Source organism: Alosa sapidissima, chromosome 21, assembly GCF_018492685.1.
Source record: "Alosa sapidissima isolate fAloSap1 chromosome 21, fAloSap1.pri, whole genome shotgun sequence".
Classification (NCBI taxonomy): Eukaryota; Metazoa; Chordata; class Actinopteri; order Clupeiformes; family Clupeidae; genus Alosa; species Alosa sapidissima.
The window spans coordinates 26,906,521-26,926,520 of NC_055977.1; the positions used below are offsets into that span (position 1 = coordinate 26,906,521).

The 20,000-nt window shown below is 44.6% G+C and overlaps 2 protein-coding genes across 5 annotated transcripts in view; both read left to right on the top strand.

The window, feature by feature from the left end:
* Positions 1-72, top strand: part of gmeb1 (glucocorticoid modulatory element binding protein 1) — a 15,905-nt gene extending 15,833 nt beyond the window's left edge. For all 4 annotated transcript variants that reach the window (XM_042077357.1, XM_042077360.1, XM_042077359.1 and 1 more), the window contains exon 10: positions 1-72. This exon is cut by the window's left edge and continues 1,296 nt beyond it. The gene's annotated coding sequence lies outside the window, so the exon portion shown is untranslated.
* An 18,252-nt stretch (positions 73-18,324) lies between these two features.
* Positions 18,325-20,000, top strand: part of LOC121696193 (receptor-type tyrosine-protein phosphatase U-like) — a 216,030-nt gene continuing 214,354 nt past the window's right edge. Inside the window, 1 exon segment of the mRNA XM_042077539.1 lies at positions 18,325-18,559. Coding sequence (XP_041933473.1) covers positions 18,490-18,559 — 70 coding nt within the window. The 5' untranslated portion in view covers positions 18,325-18,489.

A 20,000-nucleotide genomic window follows, 5' to 3' on the forward strand; every position in this document is an offset into this window, starting at 1 on the left:
ACTGTGGCTTCGATGTAGTTGACAAATTGTAATTTAAAAATAAACGACTGCTCGACAGGGTTCCCCATTTCAGTATGATGTATTTTGTAATTCCTTTTTTTGTATGAAGCTCAGTATTTTTCGCAAAGGACTTTTTGGAGAAATGTGAATGGCACTTTTTGTTATTTTCAATTTTTCATTTGGCCAAAACTCAGACGCACTGAAGTCCTGCCCTGAACAACTTATCCTCCGTTCAGGTCTGGCACCATATGAACTAGCAGTGGAGGCTCTTTAGAGACCTTGTCTGGATGAAGTTGGATGTTCTCTGGATGATATTTTGAATGCAGTATCAATGGCCCTTCAGCATGGCTGGAGTTCTTGGCTGGGTCAGACTGTGTGTGTGTGTGTGTGTGTGTGTGAGTGAAGCGTCTGCCATGCCACGGGTCAACTGGCTTCATCTTCATCAGTCCAGTGTCTCCGTGGAGAGGAGTTGTCCATCAGTTATGTAACGAGCCGTGTGAATGTTCAACTCTGGTTATTTCTTTTCCGTTCATCGTTTTATGAGATACTCTTTCTTGATTTCCCTTTTTCTCCATCTCTGTGTATTTCTTTTTCTTCTCTTTTCCCATACTCTTCTCATCTTTTCTGCCCATCATCTCTTTCACGCTCTGCTCTATATGCATCACTCTCTTTTCTCTCTCCCTCTCTCTCTCTCTCTCTCCCTCTCTCTCTCCCCGCCCCCCCCCCCCCCCCTCTCTTCTTTGGTGTCTATTGAGGTGTTCAGAACTGTGTGTAACGTGGCGTTGACCTTCAGTCCAGATGCGGGCGTTCATGATGAGTCTGACCTTTTTCTCTGAGCTTCACGCTCACCGTCTCAGCAGGGAGACAAATGCTGCCTCTCAACTCACTCACTCTCTCTCCTTTTCTCTCCCTCCTTATTTCTCTCTCTCTCTCTCCCGCTGCCTCTCTCACAACTCACTCACTCTCTCCTTTTCTCTCCCTCCTTATTTCTCTCTCTCTCTCATGCTGCCTCTCACAACTCACTCACTCTCTCCTTTTCTCTCCCTCCTTATTTCTCTCTCTCTCCCGCTGCCTCTCTCACAACTCACTCACTCTCTCCTTTTCTCTCCCTCATTTTTCTCTCTCCCTCTCTTTAATAACCCTCCCCCTCTCCCTCTTCACTCTGTCTGTCTGTCTGTCTCTTTCTCATCTCATACATGCCATCTCTGTTCCTCTGTCTCTCACCAGAGAATGTCTGTTGAATAGGTTACCTGGAAGTCTGTGTGTGTGTGTGTGTGTGTGTGTGTGTGTGTGTGTGTGTGTGTGTGTGTACCGTTATTGGGCCTTTTGTTCTGCAGTGTGTGGGGTTGTGTGTGTGTGTGTGTGGCTGTTTTCATGGAGGCAGGCTCTGTCAGGTGGAATGTGTTGATTGATTATTTAAAAGCCTTTAAAGTCCTGTTAACTCGCTTTTGCCATCCTCACAACGTAATGGCTACAATGACTTGCTTTGTTGAGAATGAAAAAGGATTTGTTTCTGGTAGAAAGATAACAGTTTGTAAGAAAGTAAATATTATTTGAAATAATGATTAAAAAATGTTGGATACAATATATGGTTTGTGTTTGATTAACATCACCTGTCCCACTGTACACTTTCACTGAACTCTTAAGGGATAGTTTCTATGTATTACTTGTTTAAAGGATACAACATTTAAATCCTTACTTTACCTCAGAATATGAGAAGATTGATATACCAACCAGCACCAGAAAATGCAGCAGAAGTAGTCTGCTGGTTGATGCTCTTACATACATACAGGGTGCGATTTGTAGGGGGGGATAGGGGGGATTTCCCCCCCCCTCTGGTCTTCTCCTCCCCTCTGCTTAATTATTTTCATCGCTGGGGGGAACAATATTTATCCCCCTCTGCCCCTCATATTGATTAATGCTACTTCATATAAGTAAAGCACTGCAACGTGAGAACAGTCTAGTAGGCTAGCCTACATAATAATCTGACATCAGAAACGCGCCATCACCGTCAGCACTCATGCTGCTGACACTGGCTGCGTGATAATTTAATTTGGCCTTGATCGTGCAGGACATTTCAGAATGTTGAGTGTGTAATCCATCATAAATGGCTAATTTCAATGGAAAAGTTAGCTGGACAAATGAAAGAAAACGAGAAGGATTCAGTGAAGCATATCGTCATATTTTAGAATCTTCAAAATTAGAAAACTTATGCAACTGAGATGGAGGACAACTCCACGTAGAGTAGAACGTAGGCCTATTGTCCGAAGGAACTTACATTAAATGAGGAGATATTTGCTGAATGTCACAAAAAGTGTTACAGAAATTGCTTGGCATCGCTTATTCAATGGCTCTCTACCGAAACACCTGTAGTTTGCGGAGGACGAACGAGAAAGCACTCGTTTGATAAATCAGCCAGTAGGCTAGGCTTACAAACGTATTCAAAATCATCCCCCCCTCTGGTTTTTACACAAATCGCACCCTGCATACATACACCTCTTCACAAACAATGCCTGAATCTGTTATTTACTTCATCATGTGTGGTAAGTCTACTGCTATATGATGTGTTGGATGAGACTTTATTAAAAAAACACCATGGGTGAAATGAAGTGATATACATACCCTTGGCGACTTTGTTGCGAATATTCAACGACTTAGCGCTGAGATGGCACCCAGTTAGTCAAAAACAGTCTGGAAGGGTCAAGTTTTCCATCATGTTTTTCTCACTGTTTTTCAAATACTCGACACAAACTGTATCTACACAGAAGGTGGAATACAAATTGAGTTGCTTTTACTATTTCATTATTTTTTTTCCTTTTGTTTAGCTGAAATTTGGGAGTCTCCAGGTCTTGTATCTTCCTGTTGAGGCTGGTAAGTGTGTAATGTTCCACCTTGTACATTTTCTTACTGAGAATCGAGTGCTTTTGAGATGAGGACTTCTGACTCTTACTTGACTAGTTTAGTTTGTAAATGTCTATTTTTCCTAACATGCAGCTGCAGTGTAGGCCCCACTTCAATCAGCCTCACTGGCAGAGCCATAAACTACATAATTAAAGTGCTTTGTGTTAGGATTGTTATATAACCACATCATAAATATGCCTTGATGCCGCCAAGCACTGTTATTATTCTTGGTGGCATTTCATTTGTAGCTATACAATTGTCAGGTCACCATTGTTGATACCTGACATATGTGCAGTGCTTTTACAGGCTATAGTCACTTGTTCATAAGCAGTCATAACATCAAAACGTTACAATTATCATGATGTCATGGCATATACCACCCATTCTAGAGACAGGACACTGTTATCAGTGGGAAATATTCTGTTAAAAGTTTAATATCATCCGCCATAATATGATGAGGTTTGTTTGTTTGTTGGTTTTTGATAAATAACCTTGTGTAAATATGCTACACCACTCACTAGCCAGCAGGGAGCAGTAGAGGTCCACCTGGCTGACTACAGGACTGCTCTTGTGGGTGCAGTTGTCTAGTTGTGTGTTTGTGTGAGTGAGTGTGTGTGTCTGTCTATGCAATTGTGTGCTTGTGTGTGTGAGAGAGAGAGAGTGAGTGTGTGTGTGTGTGTGTGTGTGTGTGTGTGTGTGTGTGTGTGTGTGTGAGAGAGAGAGAGAGAGTGTGTGTGTGTGTCTCTCTATGCCGTTGTGTGTGTGTGTGTAAATATGAGTAAGTGTTTACTGTATCAATAAATGGTAAAAAATAGTGTGTCTCGGCAGCCTTAATCTCTGTGTCGGCTCCCCTCCGACGTGCCACCATGCTGGCTCTAATCCGGCGTGTCATGGGATGCTGTCGGTACGGGTGGGCCTGTCACCGGGGCTGAGCCACACTGACAGGATGTGTTAGTCTGCCATCAGACACTGTGTGTGTGTGTGTGTGTGAGAGAGAGAGAGAGAGAGAGAGAGGGGAGGAGGAGGAGGAAGAAGATAGGATGGCAACGTGCCATGTTCTCAGCTCAACCCATACCTGTGTGTACAAGTTTGTGTATGTGTGAGGGACTGAGTGTGTGACTAAGTGACAGAGATTATGTTACTGTGTGTGTGTGTGTGTGTCTGTGTGTGTACATGTGTGTACGTGTGTGTTTATGGGAGAGAGGGAGATGTGTGTGAGTGAGAGATAAACAGTGTGCGTATTGGAGAGAACTATGGTGAGAGTGTGTGTGTGTGTGTGTGTGCATGTGTGGGCCATTGTGGCTCACAGAATCTTGTTCTCAGGCTTAGATGAAAAGCTGTTTGTTGGGTCAGGCTGGATAAACGAGACGTCATTTTGTGTCACACTCTACCTGGTGGAGGTTGGGAGCTCAGACAGGTGTGTGTTTGTGTGTGTGTGTGTGTGTGTGTGTGTGTGTGTCTGTGTTAGACAGGATTGCTGCAGCTTTCTAACAAGCTGTACCTCTCCGATCAGGTTCTCACCTGCAGTTGCCTGTGCAGGCAGGAGAGTCACTGGGTCCAGTGTGGCATTAAGTTTCACCACTCAGTGGCCACTTAGAGGAAACGAGACCCCTGTACTTCACATTGTGTTACGCCATCTCAGCTGTCAGCAAGCCCACAATAGTCCCTCCTCACAGTGTATTATTGAATCTGTGCTCCTCCTCCACCCAAGCACGCCCTGTCCCCCCTTATTGTCCTGCAGGCTAACTGAAGTGCCACCTTGTTTTCTGGCTCAAAGGCATACATGGACTTAGCAAAAGGTTTTTTTTTTGGTTTCCCATGCATTGGATGTTGACAGGGAGGGAGTAAAAATGTGTAGATTCACAGATTTGGTCAACTATTTTGGTTAATATTCAAAGGAACATAGATACATCCTCTGAAAGTGAACATTTTCCACATTAGTCCACTTAACCTCATGTCAAGAAAGATGTTTTGGAGTCATGTTTACCCTTTATTCCATTACTCTGCTAGTTCTGCCTTTTATCTGATGGCTTTGTAGCCTCTATAAATGTATACAGCACCGATAAGATTTCTTTGATTTTTTTTTCCCTTTTTTATCTGCGGTGCACATTTTGGGGTGAACGGCGGTCGGACGAGGGCCCACAAATGTTCTGATAAAATATATGGTTATAGAAGAATAATTCTGGCCCAGGAGTAGATCCAGTGGATGGGGTTAAGAGTGATAGTGTTTCAGGAGGCTTTAGATGTTAAAGCTGCTCCCACTCTCTTTTTATCAAGTCTAGTAAATCTGCTACAAAGGAAAGGTATTTAAAAGCTATTGAATACCTGTGCCAAGGAGAGAGGAAGGGTTTAAACGGTAAGAGCCATGAGGCACATTGTGTGTGTGTGTGTGTGTGTGTGTGTGTGTGTGTGTGTGTGTGTGTGTGTGTGTGTGTGTGTGTGGACCAGTCAGTCAAGTCTTGCAGGGTGTGGGGGGAGGGGTGGCAGTGGCTGTGTGCGGGAGAGATATTGGCCTAGCAGCTCGGACAAGTCGATGCCACCCTGTCACCCCGATGCCAGGCACGCTGGCAGCCACGGGTGAGTAGCCGCCCGTCCGCCAGTCCATCCTGCCCTCCTCGGAGACAGCAGGTGTGACTTTGCCTTTGATTGCTTGACTGCAGGATGAAGGGGTGGGTGGGGGGTGGCGGGGGCAGGATGAAAATAGCAAGGGAGCGAGGGACAAGGAACAAAGAAAGAAAGAGAGAAAGGAAGAGAAAGAGCAGAGCAGAGACAGACAGAGGTGCGAACCCTGTCACTCAGCCGTGGAGATAGGAGCTTCCCCTTGTTTACGTGCGGGAGCGAGACGATGGGGCACGCGATCGCCACCCTGACTGTCACTGTCCTCCTTATCACGCGTTCACACATGCCCGCCACAGCGACAGGGCATAGCGCCGGTGTGTGAGTGTGCTGTGTGTCTTTGGCTAATCAGGAGTTTCCCGCAAGCACAAGCACACACACACACATAACTCCCCCTCTCCCCTGTCCTCAACACCCCCCCCCCCCCCCATATCTCTCATCATCACACTCCTCTGCCAGCGACCCCCCCCTTCGGTCCAACTCCCCCTTGCCCCTCCACCCGGCGTAACAGTCACACAAAATCAAAATAGAGGCTTGTTCAATCAGATCCCTGTCAAACCGTTCACGGCTCATCTCTGCACTGCAATCCCCCCCTGATGACGGCAGAAACTTTTTATTAGTTGAGCTCGAGACATCTGATTCAACTCATAAGCCCCCTCCTCTTCCTCTTCCTCTTCCTCTTCCTCGTGACTGAAATAAATACAGCGCATGAATATCTCAGACGCTGGCTGGTCTACTAGGAGAATAAAAGCCCCCGAGAGAGAGTGAATGAATTGGCATTAATGGGATATGATCGTTAGGTGAGTCACTGCATTGCATATTAGGCCGCATCAGGGCCGACTGTAATTACCATTTGTAAAGATCCACACGCATCAAATTAGATGGGATTTAAATCACTTTCTGATTGCATGCATGAATGGCTGGTGCTAACAGATAGGCCTATAAAAAAGGTTTTTGACCAGCAACGAGTTTAAATAAATCCCCAGAACGGGTGTCTCGGACAACTGAAGAGGAAATTGTGAGTTATTCAACATGAAATACATTTGCAAAATGAACCATGGATGGATTTAGAAATTACACTTTGACAAGTCTTTGACAGTGTAATAGGATATGTATTACTTGGACAACTAGCAGCAGCTAGTCTGGACACTTGGGATGTGCCTCATTGTATCGTCCACAGAAGTCCTCCATATGATAAAGATTATCGGGATATTAGTAATATACCCTATATTATAGACAAGGTATTGGGGCACCTGACCATTACACCTACAGGAACTTTTATGACCTCCTATTCTAAATCCAACAGCTTGCACTGTACTGGGAAGGCTTTCCACGAGATTTCAGAGTGCGTATGTTGGATTTGTTTGCCCATCCATCCAGAAGAAAGTGTGTGGTCAGACACTGATGTTGGACGAGAAGCCCTGGCTGGCTCGCCATCTCCTTGTACATTCCAAAGGTGTGCGATGGGGTTGAGATCACGGCTCTGTGTGGGCCAGTCAAGTCAAGTCAAGAAGAGCAGCAGCTCTGTGGAGGGAGACCTGGACAGAGCAAACCAGCTGAACCACTTTTACAACAGGTTCGATTGCCCATCCCCCAGCCCCCACCCCACCTCATTACCAGTGCAACACTCACCCCCACCATCACTGGATATTGCACCCCTCCCCCACATGGCGACCACGAACAACAAGGTGACAACGACCTCAGTCAACACCCATCAGACACACAGACCCCAGATGCCCCCCCCCCCCCATCATCACTGCTGATCAGGCTATCGCACCTCTCCCCCACATGGTGACCACGAGCAGTGCGGCAACAATGGCTTCAGCCAATGGCCATCAGTCTCTAGCCACACGACAACCCTCACAGAAGCACCCCTCCTCCTCCTCACCCTCCACTCCCCTCATCCCCCCCATCATTTCAGCGGACCAAGTAAGTTATCTTATCAAACTCCATCCTCGTAAGGCAGCCGGGCCTGACAGACTGTGTCCAAGGCTGCTCAAGACCTGTGCTGCTGAACTGGGGGAGCCACTGAAGCACATCTTCAACTGGAGTCTACGTCTCGGACAAGTTCCAACACTGTGGAAGACATCATGTCTCACCCCCGTTCCCAAGAAACCACACCCCAGCGAGCTTAATGACTTCAGGCCTGTCGCTCTAACATCACATGTGATGAAAACAATGGAGCCGCTGGTCTTAGGTATGCTCAGACCCCAGGTACGCCATGCACTAGACCCGTTACAGTTTGCATACCAGGAGAAAGTGGGCGTGGACGATGCCATCCCTTATCTTCTACACAGGACACATTCTCACCTAGACAAGGGGAAAAGTGCTGTGAGAATCATGTTCTTTGATTTCTCAAGTGCTTTTAACACCATCCAACCCCTCAGACTGGGAGACAAGCTCTTGCAGATGGGTGTGGACGCTCACCTGGTAACCTGGATTACAGATTACCTGACCGAGCGACCACAGTTCGTCAGACTGAAGAACTGCCTCTCTGACACTGTGATCAGCAGCACCGGAGCGCCACAGGGAACTGTGCTCTCTCCAGTCCTGTTCACCCTGTACACATCTGACTTCTGCTACAACACTGAGTCATGCCACATGCAGAAGTTTTCTGATGATACTGCAATTGTGGGGTGTATCAGGGACGAGCAAGAGGAGGAGTACAGGAGCCTGGTGGAGGACTTTGTGCAATGGTGCAAACTCAATCACCTTCAACTCAACACTTCAAAGACCAAGGAGATGGTGGTGGATTTCCGAAGGTCTAAGCCCGCTCTGCTACCAGTCTCCATTGATGGGGTCAATGTGGAGGTGGTAAGCACCTACAAGTATCTGGGTCTCCACCTGGACAATAAACTGGACTGGTCAGCCAACACTGATGCACTCTACAAGAAAGGACAGAGCAGGCTGTACTTTCTGAGGAGGCTGCAGTCCTTCAATGTAAGGAAGGCTGGCTCTGTAGTGGGAGCTGAACTGAAGTGCATCACTTCAATATCTGATAAAAGGACCCTAGACAAACTTATCAACATCTTGGACAATGAATGTCATCCACTCTACAGCACTATTAAAAAGCAAAAGAGCTTGATCAGCTGGAGACTTCGCTCACTGCCATGCACAACTGAAAGGCTGAGGAAGTCATTTGTTCCTAGGGCCATTGAACTGTTCAATGCCTCACTAGGGAAGAGGAGAGATAGACTTCTCTGCTTAGTCTGTCTGCCTCACCCTCTCCATGTTTGAGTACTGACTGCCCACTACTGCTTTTCTACTGTTTTACTATTGCTTTACTACTGTTTTACTAATGTACACAGCCTAATGTTTTCCACTACTGTTTTACTGCTACACTGTTTTTCATGCTATATTAGCACACATGATCAATGGCTGCGGTCAGGCTTCTGCTACAATACTGACTGAATGAATGAATGGCTATAACCCTATTACCTCAACCTGTACTTGCACTGAAATTATACTTTTACTCTCCTATTTGTCCATATTATTTATGCTGGTCTCTAGACCTTACTCTTGCACTGTTGGACTAATGTTGGACTACTTTTTGCACCTTCACCGTGATACTCAGTCTCTTGAGCACCTTGCCATGCACACATAACTAAAGGACTATGGTTGGACTACTTTTTGCACCTTCACCATGACACTCACTCCCTTTAGCACATTACCAGTCCTGGCCCTGTCACTACAAGCGTCTTATGCTGGATCACCCTCAAGCACATTGGACTTTCTTAATTTAATTTATATAGTGTATTTAGTATTTAGTTTTGTTAGTTTTCTTATCTTTCTTATCTTGTACTGTCTGTATTGTACAATAGAGTTTAGTTATGTGTTTATACTTATACTTATGTTTACCATTTCTGCTGTAAGTGCATGTTGTGTGTGATGTCTGTATGCTACTGAGACCCTTGAATTTCCCCATAGGGATTAATAAAGTATCTATCTATCTATCTATCTATCTATCTATCTACATGTAGTTCTTCCACACCAAATACACACCCAGCCATGTCTTTAAGGACCTTGGTTAGTGCATTGGGCAACAGTCATGCTGGAACAGAAAAGCCCCCTCCCAAGACAGTTCCCACAAAGTTTGAAACATAGAATTACTCAAAATGTCTAAGTGTGCTGAAGCATCAAGACGTCCCTTAAGTGGAACTTAGGGGCTCAAGACAACCACACATAAAAGACACAAGTAGAATACTTAAAACAAACAAACAAAATACCATAACATATACATCAATATATTTAATGTCGCCCATCCCTAACAGCCACCACTTCCACCAAATTAATATTCATGCTTGTTTTGCATTGATGCATGATGTGTGTTACAGTGCATAACAATGGACTGTTTAAAAATAACCTGAGGCAGACAGAGGTCCAGCCCTTTGGAAGTTAACGTTCACAGACATAACCTACACCATTTTAGATGTCTCTTCTAATGGTGTGTGGTTTCGTGGGAAAGCGGCGAGCAGAACGAGAATGATGACAGGTAAACGAGGGAAGAAGAGAAGAATAGAGTTGGTGAAATGAACAGAATCAGCTAATAACCACTTAGCTCGGGGCCCGTGTGGGAAAATGGACCGACAAGAGCGGCGAGGAAGATGAGGCGTGCAAACGAAGGCGGCTGTGCTGCGGCGGTCGTGTCTTGTTAAAATGCCACAGACCAAGTGCCGTGCTACCATGGAGAGAGGGTCTGTCGAGTTTGAATAGGGGCTGATGATCATTCAAATGCATGGGCTTCCCAGAGCAGAACAGGGGACGAGTGGGAGAGATAACGGACCGCGGAACAGAGAAGAGACGAGGGAGAGAGGGAGGGAAAGAGAGAGAAAGATGGAGAGAGAAAGACGGAGAGAAGCATTGGAGAGTTGATGTGGAAAAGAGAAAGGCATAGAGAAGCATTGCAGTGAGATGAAGAGGGAGAGAGAGAGAGAGAGAGAGAGAGAGAGAGAGAGCCAGTGCTGTGACATGAAGAGAGTGGTGGCCTGGGGGACATAGTATGGTGAGACTCATTTCCATAGGTTTCGCTGTAACACACAGCAACAGCACACACTTGCCCAAGCCCAGGAGTGCATTGTCTGTCTCGTGGAGATATTCCTGCTCTCTCAACTCAGAGAGAATTTCTTCCTCATGTCTTATCACTCGCTGCATGGGAAGGGGGGGTGTGGGAGAGCAGCACCAGTATATCTTTATGTGGGAATTGACTGTCAGAAGGACCCAGAGCCATCCATTTGACTGCACAGAGCAGTGAATGTCTGGGACACACCACACATGCATTTTCATCAAGCCCTATGGCTCCGCTCTGCTACGCTGCGCTCTGAATAACACAGTGGAATTTGTCTCATCAGGTTTGCGGTCACATCGTTAGTTTTTTCCAACTACAGTCGCTTTTTCACATTTGATGTATTTGTCTTTGTAAGCGTCCTGTATCCGTTCTGTGCGCCATGAGGGGATTGTGGACCCCCATGAGAAATCACAAGCCCTGTACTGGAAATATCAATCATTCATCACTGCCTGAAAGAAATTAAATTCAACCGTCCCCCGTATGTGTGATATACAGTGTTGGGAGTAATGCATTAAAAAAGTAATGTAATTACAGCAATGCATTGCTTTTTGCTGTAATGCAGTAATGTAAGGCATTACCAATACAATTTCAGTAATATTTTACTCGGTACAGTTCTCAGTAACTGAAGTTACTTTGCTTTTTAATCCAAAATTGAGAAATGCTCAATTGGCACCAGAGAAGATTATCCAAGAATTAAAAAAGTCATCTATGCTGGTCCTGGAATTTGATTGCCTTGTTCAGATGACTGTAGAAAGGGAATTTGAGTTATCTCTGCCATTCATGCAACAGATTTAACATGGTTAGGCTATACTTCTCATTTCAAGCAGTGAGAATAACTAAAATGTTGCTTTTACAGACAAAGATCGTAGCCATTATTCTCAAACTATTTGCATTAAGTCTACACCACTGTAAGTGGAAGGAAAGGCAACCAGCAATGATGAGAACCAATAAAGTCAACATACAATTTCACTATGGCTATATTTTACTATATTAAGTTGTGAGTGACCTTTGGCCTTTGGGGCCTACATTGTCCCATGAGCCATAACTGCAACCATTATATTGTTCTTTTGTTAGCCTTAAGCCTAGCTCAGTCATTATGCCATACCACATCAGCTCCTGCCGTGTAATGAGCACATGAAGATCTATTGAGAACACCAAATCCATATTTCCTGTTATTTTGGTGAAAGTAATGTAAACGTAGTGTAATGCCTTACAATTCAAAGACCGTAATATTGTTATGTAACAAATTACTTTGAGATGACAGTAACAAGTAATAAATAATGCATTACGCTTTTGAAGTAACTCCAACACTGGTGATATATGCAGGAGTGGAAATGACAAAAACAGCTGACTTGAGTTGGCATGTCCTAGACTCTAGGGTCTGCAGATGGGATCCCTGAATCTTTCAGATTCCACTTATGCTCTTTCCAAGGTCTTTATTTTTATTTTTAAATAAAGCTACTATCTTTTTATCACTTCATATTCAGCTGTAATTCAGAACGTATCCTATTATCTGTGCTCCTATCTTATCTGATTATCTCTCTCTCTCTAGCTATTATCATATCTATCATATTTTTTGAGCTATTAAAGGCTTTATCTCAGCACCTGCCACTCAAACACTGATCACAGTGACTCAAATGGGATGTGTGTGTGTGTGTGTGTGTGTGTGTGTTCGAACGTATGCTATTCATTGATATGATAACCCAAGTACCCTGCACCTTCTCCCCACGCCTCCCACCCATTCACTTTGCACTTTGCTCAGTCCAGTGAGAGAGAGAGAGAGAGAGAGAGTGAAGATGAGCTAATCTATATTCTAATCCAGCCGTAGCATTGGGTCGGGTTGGCGGGCGGCTGCTTAATATGAGCGAGCCGTCGCCTCCGCCATCACCTGGCCGTGGCCGAGTTCATTCCTGGCGAGCGTTTTTCGGTGGGAGCCCCTCAGGGCGCGTGTAATTGCGCGGCGCAGATGAGCGTTGCGCGGCTCGGGCTGCCATGTTGTCTGGCAATTACTGCCAAGTTACAGGGGGACAGCTAAACCTGAAGAGGAGAGAGAGAGAGAGAGAGAGAGAGAGAGAGAGAGAGAGAGAGAGAGAGAGAGAGAGAGAGAGAGAGAGAGAGAGAGAGAGAGAGAGGGAAGCGGTGGATGGGTGTAAAGGAGTGCTGTGTTACAACTGCCAAAACACAGGAGGGTGTGAGCCAACCTGGATTCACTCTCCATCATTGATTGAGACGTAGCAGGACCACATGCATTTAACCCAATGTGTGATAGGAACTTCTGAATCTGAGAGATCTGATTAGTTCTACAGAGTGTGTGCATGTGTCTGTGCACGTAATGTGAAAGGGACAGAGATAGACAGAGAAAGAGGGAGATCAATAAACAGACAGAGTGTGACTTAAAAACATGTTGAAGATCAGTCTTTGTCGGACCACTATACTGTATGTTGCCTGGTCAGAAGTCAGCTGGACACACACACACACACACACACACACACACACACACACACACAAACACACCCACCCACCCCACACACATACACACACACACACACACACACACACACACACACATACACACACCCACCCCATACACACACACACACGTCAAATAAACCTCTGTCATTCATTATAGTTACTGTTTCTGGTGTGAACGGCATGAGAAGCAGAGAGAGTGCATGAGTGACAGTGTTGGAGTTACTTCAAAAGCGTAATGCATTATTTATTACTTGTTACTATCATCTCAAAGTAATTTGTTACATAACAATATTACTGTCTTTGAATTGTAAGGCATTACACTACGTTTACATTACTTTCATCAAAATAACAGGAAATATGGATTTGGTGTTCTCAATAGATCTTCATGTGTTCAATGCAGCTCATTACACGGCAGGAGGTGATGTGGTATGGCATAATGACTGAGTTAGGCTTAAGGCTAACAAAAGAACAATATAATGGTTGCAGTTATGGCTCATGGGACAATGTAGGCCCCAAAGGCCAAAGGTCACTCACAACTTAATATAGTAAAATATAGCCATAGTGAAATTGTATGTTGACTTTAAATGGTTCTCATCATTGCTGGTTGCCTTTCCTTCCACTTACAGTGGTGTAGACTTAATGCAAATAGTTTGAGAATAATGGCTACGATCTTTGTCTGTAAAAGCAACATTTTAGTTATTCTCACTGCTTGAAATGAGAAGTATAGCCTAACCATGTTAGATCTGTTGCATGAATGGCAGAGATAACTCAAATTCCCTTTCTACAGTTATCTAAAAAAGGCAATCAAATTCCAGGACCAGCATAGATGACTTTTTTAATTCTTGGATAATCTTCTCTGGTGCCAATTGAGCATTTCTCAATTTTGGATTAAAAAATTACTGAGAATTGTACCGAGTAAAATATTACTGAAATTGAATTGGTAATGCCTTACATTACTGCATTACAGCAAAAAGCAATGCATTACTGTAATTACATTACTTTTTTAATGCATTACTCCCAACACTGGTGAGTGAGTGTGACACACTGGCGCATTAGTGTGTCACACTTCACACTAATGCGCCAGTGTGTCTTCAGCAGGTGTTCTTGTACACGCCAGCTGAGCTTCTGTGCACCTCTATAGGAGAATCTGACATGTCAGACCTAAACAGCAGGATATAGCAACAGGAGAGCAGCTTTGTTGTCCTCACACACACACACACACACACACACACACACACACAAGCTGCTTTCAGACAGGTGTAAGTCCGCATGTTTATATTTATATATACTCTTTTGATCCCGTGAGGGAAATTTGGTTCTGCGGATATCAAGCATCATATCTGAATCACCCGAAGGGTCGGACATCCGTTTCACAAAGATCTGCATATAGTGCGGAGGACACGTCTGAAAAAGTTACACAGACACCCACACTAGTGTGTGTTTGTATGTGCATTTACAAACATGTATTATTATTCCTGTCCTGGTTTAAATCTCCCTTTTGCTGTGTGTGTGTGTGTGTGTGTGTGTGTGTGTGTGTGTGTGTGTGTGTGTGTGTGTGTGTGTGTGTGTGTGTGTGTGTGTGAGTATGAGAGTGAGGGACCATGCACGTTACTCTTGTAGAAGCCCAGTAGCATGTTGGCATCAGAGTACAGTGTTGTTGGCAGCTTGTCGTTCTTTCATTTCATAATATAAATGCTGTGTGTTTGTGTGTGTGGGTGTGCGTGTGTGCATGTGTGTGTGTATGTGTGAGAGCAGAGTCTTGGGATGTCAGTATGACTGACATGGCACTGTTGGGATGTCGGAGGGTGGTGCTGTCATGACGATGTGCCCTCTTTGAACTGAGATGCTTGATGCCAGCCAGCCACTTCCTTTTCTTTGACTCACCCTAACCCCTCAACACACACACACACACACAGCATACTCATGATGAGCATATACATAGAGTACATGCCTTCACACACTCAAATCCCTCTCATGGCCTCACATGACCTCCCACACGTTGCTACTTACATGGTGGGCTGTGACATGCAGGGCCCTGTGTGTGTGTGTGTGTGTGTGTGTGTGTGTGTGTGTGTGTGTGTGTGTGTGTGTGTGCGTGCGTGCGTGCGTAGAAGTGTACCCGGCATCTCCACCAGTCTGGCAATTCCCCTGGTTTCACCTCTCCAACTCTGCCCCCACATCCCCTACTCCTCTTCCTCCTCCTCCTCCTCCTCCTCCTCCTCTTGTCCTCGCTCTGGGCAGTTACTGTACTTTCCACTGCCTCCTCATTCCCACGCTCAGCTTTCCATCTTTCTTTCTATCTTTCTGTCTTTCTCTCTCTGTCCTTCTTTCCCTCTCTCTTTCTCCCCACTCCTTCCTTTCTTATGCTGAGCAAGTGGAGTTCAGAGGACCAAATGCTCACAGTGCTTGGCCAGGCCCTTCAGTGCAGTCCACTGCCTTTCACACAAGGACACACAGAGCCCTGAAGGTTTCCGGACTGTGAAGTGTGGGTGTGTGTGTGTGCATGCGTGTGCGCGTGTGCGTGTGTGCTTGTGCGTGTGTGTGTGTGTGTGTGTGTGTGTGTGTGTGTGTGTGTGTGCGTGTGTGTGTGTGTGTGTGTGTGTGCGTGCGCGTGTGTGTGTGTGTGTGCGTATGTGTGTGTGTGCGTGCATGTGTGTGTGCGTGTGAGTGTGAGTTTGTGTGTGTGTGAATGTGAGTTTACATTGCTACATATTTTAAGCATCGATTTCCACATAATTCTCATACTGTGTAGTTATTTATTTGTTCATTTTTTTTTAAACTAAAAATAACAAAAAAAGATCAAACTCACCCTCGAAGCATTCACAATAGCCTGATTTACGCAGCACTACTCTTGTCATGGACCTTGAAAATGTACATGGTACCCATGTGTATGCAAATAGCAGACCGCCACATACATTCACACACAGTAACACATCAGTCACCAACCAACAGGCTGCCCCTCAGGCATGATAGACTCACACTGTTGATTTTCATTGTTATTTGCAGTAGATATGCCAGGGTACCCGAGCTCGTGTTGTGACATTGTATTTGCCACTTTGAAATATGAATGCCAATGGCCCTGGCACAAGTGCCCGGGGAAAGACTGGAGTGGATATCGGCGCCGTTACCATATTTCTCCTTGACGCTGAGCACTTTTCATAAAACAAAACAAACAAAAAAAAAACAACAACCATTGAGTCTAATGTCTGAATCCATAAGGCCTCAACAGAAACAACATTCACAAATCACCTTTGATTTCAATTCTGTTCACGATCCCATTGGGTGAAGTCCTTTGGCTTAATAATCCTGATTGATTTTAGGCCAATGCTGGGTCTTTATACTGTCTTACTCACCACCACACACTTACACCCCCTTCCCCCTCCCCCAGACTTGAAGACTTGATCTTGAGTTCCTCTGACATTGTTTCTGGCGTTTATAAATGCGATCGTTATGGCTATAACAAGCTTTGTGCTCGGGGGAGTGCGGCACTGTGCGACATTAATTAAACATTTGATTACCGTTCGCACTTTCCCTTGGCTGAGGAGAATTGGATTCCATCCTTTTCTTTTATCGACTGTGCACTCAAGCTCAACTTGATTTGATTGGAGAATTGATATTAAGAAAAGAAAATGACTTCAATGCTGTGCTTGGTACCAGACAAACCATTATGTCTGCCTATGCGAGACACTGAGGGAGGAACAAAATAAGCACTAAGACCCTTTGCACTCTCCTCAGCTTTCTCTGACCAAAAACCCCCAAAACTGATTTCATTCCTTCCCAGAGTAAATCTATTCAGGACTGAGGCAAGCAGGAACCCCCCTCCCCCCCAACACACACACACACACACACACACACACACACACACACATCCACATCGAATTAAACAGACTGACTGCAAAGAAAGCAGTTTGATTATTTCCACTATCTAAAGAGGACAAAGTCCTGATTTGTGATATGCATAAATTCATATTTATGGTAATGCTCCAGGAGTCCCACAAGCTTGGCCGGTGAAAAAAAAACAAAACGCAAACACTGCCATGAGAAAGGTCAGCATATTTTACAGAAAATTTAGCCAGGCACTCAGCTTCACTATTATTCATTCCAGTGACATGCTCTGCTTCCAAGGTAATGTATAAAACGATAGAGAGAGAGAGAGGAGAGAGAGAGAGGGGGGAGAGAGAGGAGAGAGAGAGAGAGAGAGAGAGAGAGAGAGAGAGAGAGAGAGAGAGAGAGATGGCTGATTTTAAATTGAAGCTAATGAGTCAGAACCAGAGTGTTGTTCGTGTTGTCTTCATAAAATGTTTCTCCATGACATGCCTCTCAGGGCTGCCTCACAAAAGGCATGCCATCATAAAAAAGAGATGGAGATGTGATCGGACTGATTGTGTGTGCGTGTGTGTGTGTGTGTGTGGTGTCTGTGTGTGTGTGTAAGAGAGAAAATATGTGTGTGCGTGTGTGTGTGTGTGTGTGTGTGTGTGTGTGTGAGAGAGAGAGAGCCAGCTCATGGTCGTGTGGCCAATACATGTGCCAGTTAGCTTGAGGATTTTAAGCCTAAATTAAACTGTTATATAAATGACATCTTCATTTTCAGTGTCATGCACATCAAGTACTCATTTTTTAAGGTTATCACTAAAGCACAGACTAGTGGTTCATAAACCACAGTAACGGAATATGAAAATGTCTCAGTTCAGACATTTGATTTGATCCAACTGGGTTTTCATTTTATTTACCGGCAACCTTACACAAAGCTGCTAGCAGCATCACATGACAGTAGGACACAACAAGAAGTAACCAAATGTTGGTTACTGTTGCCCTTTATGTAGCCTAGGCTACTCAGTCGCTTTACCCACAAAACACTGGATCAGAAATGACTATTTTATTCCTGTAGTATATCTAAGTAACACACTATTCAGATGTGTGTAGACTATGAGCCATCGTGTTCAGGTGCAATTGGTGCCACATAGATAAGCGGTAGCCTATATTGATTTAGCCTATAACCAGTCATCATCAAAAGACGTGTTAGCGCTCATTATGTTAACACTGTTCGATAACATGTGCCTGCTGTTTGAACGTTAGTGGTTGTGGTGGTTGGTGAGCTGAATGAAACCTGCTGTTTGGCTCGGATTTTTGTTGCGCTGCAAAAGTCACAAGGGGGCGCCCTTCACCAGGTCTTTAGCGTCTCTCGCGTGGGGCGAAAAATGACTGTTGAGGGGCGAGGGAGAGAAAAAGGTTCACTTTTGAATTGTTTGTCCTGACGTCAGCTGGCACAGCTCGGGTCGGGTGGCTGCTGCTGCTGCTGCTGCTGCGTCTCTCGCGGAAACTCAATACATGCTCCGGCAGGATATCAGCAATCAATGCGCAACTTCGCTCCAGTCACTGTTTAGGATTTCAACCAACTGCCTACACGCAAGGAACTGGAACTAAAAGACGTTACCATGAATTCTGGAGCTTTTCTACTGATGTTATTTGTAAGGGTATACGCGGAAAATTTGGAAGGACCAACAGGTAAGGCAAATTTATTGTATTCACATCTAAAGTGAACGCACCAGAGAAATAGGCACGCAGTCTCGGGTGTAGGGACAGATACAGTTTCATTCAGCCCTAAGCGGATCTTGTCTCTGGTAGTTTTAGGTTGCTTACTCAATGTAAGGACATGTGTCGCCACTTGATATCAAGCGGACATATCTGTGCGTAAAGATGTAGCCTATCAACTTTCCAGTAACAAGTTAGCCTAAGTTGTACACTCAGAGCGAAACGCATTATGAATGTTTTTTGCTTTAAAGAACCGAGTAACCGGTCGTGGAAGTTGGTGTGTGAAGGAACATTGAGTGACAGTTGCGGTTTGTCTTAGGCTTCAGGTTGAAAGTGAGACAGACAGCCGTTGATAAAAGTCTGTCAAAAGGGTTGATTATGCCGTGTATAAGCACCAGTTTAGATGTGCCGAAAGAGCTTTTTGTGTTATTTTTCCATGTCTGCTTTCGAAAAAAAAAAAGTAATTGTGGGTCTGTTAGTACCAACACTAATGTGCTTGTTCAACTGAAATGCGTGAATGTAAGATTTCCTCTGTGTTGCATTCCTGCAGCAGATAGCCTATAGAAATAAAGATCACCATAGTCTTAAAGCACTCCGTAGGATATAGCTTCTTTAGTCAGGCTGTCAGGTTGGTCTAGTTCAGGGCAAAAAAACCCCAACAGATATTATGGTGTCTCATACTGTTATTTATTTACCAGAATTGGTTGACTTGATAAGCTCCCTAGTTGTTATTGTCGTCTAAATTGCAGGGCGTCTGCGTTGTAACTCTGTGTGCGTGTGTATCTGTGTGTTAGCCTACGTGTGTGGACAGAGAACGAGTGAGAGATTCGGCTCAAAATGAAAATCTGTGAGGAGAGAAAGTTTAAGGACAGCCGTGGTCATTCACATCCATCAATTCATTAATTCATTAATTTTAGTAGGCTACTCTATATTTAGTTATTATGCTTATTTGTTTTTCTGTTTTCTGAGTTTATCAATTCACAGTGTGTTGCTACATCGTCACTATGGCCAAATTGTATTAGCCTGATTTATAGTAGGCTACACCATATTATGGTGCATTCTAAATATTGGATTTTAATGTTATCTTGGAAAGCCATAGACTATCCATTGTAAAACTTGACTTCTACATCGAAAGCACTGGAAGTGTTCACATTGGCTGCATAGCCTATAGCCTATTTAGGCTCAAACTGACTACTTCTTCCTCTATTAGCCATGGGCACATACTTGACAATATCAGCGCTGAGAAACACGATTTGGTCGAAAAACAAAACCGATGGACATATTTTGTTGTCGCCTGTTTCTTGGAAATTTAATTATTCTACAGGGGCGGGTCAAAAAGCGATGTCCGTTGGAACGGGTTTGCCTGGCCGCGGGCCACTCTTTTGTTGCTGAGTGTATTTGGGAACTGTTGACC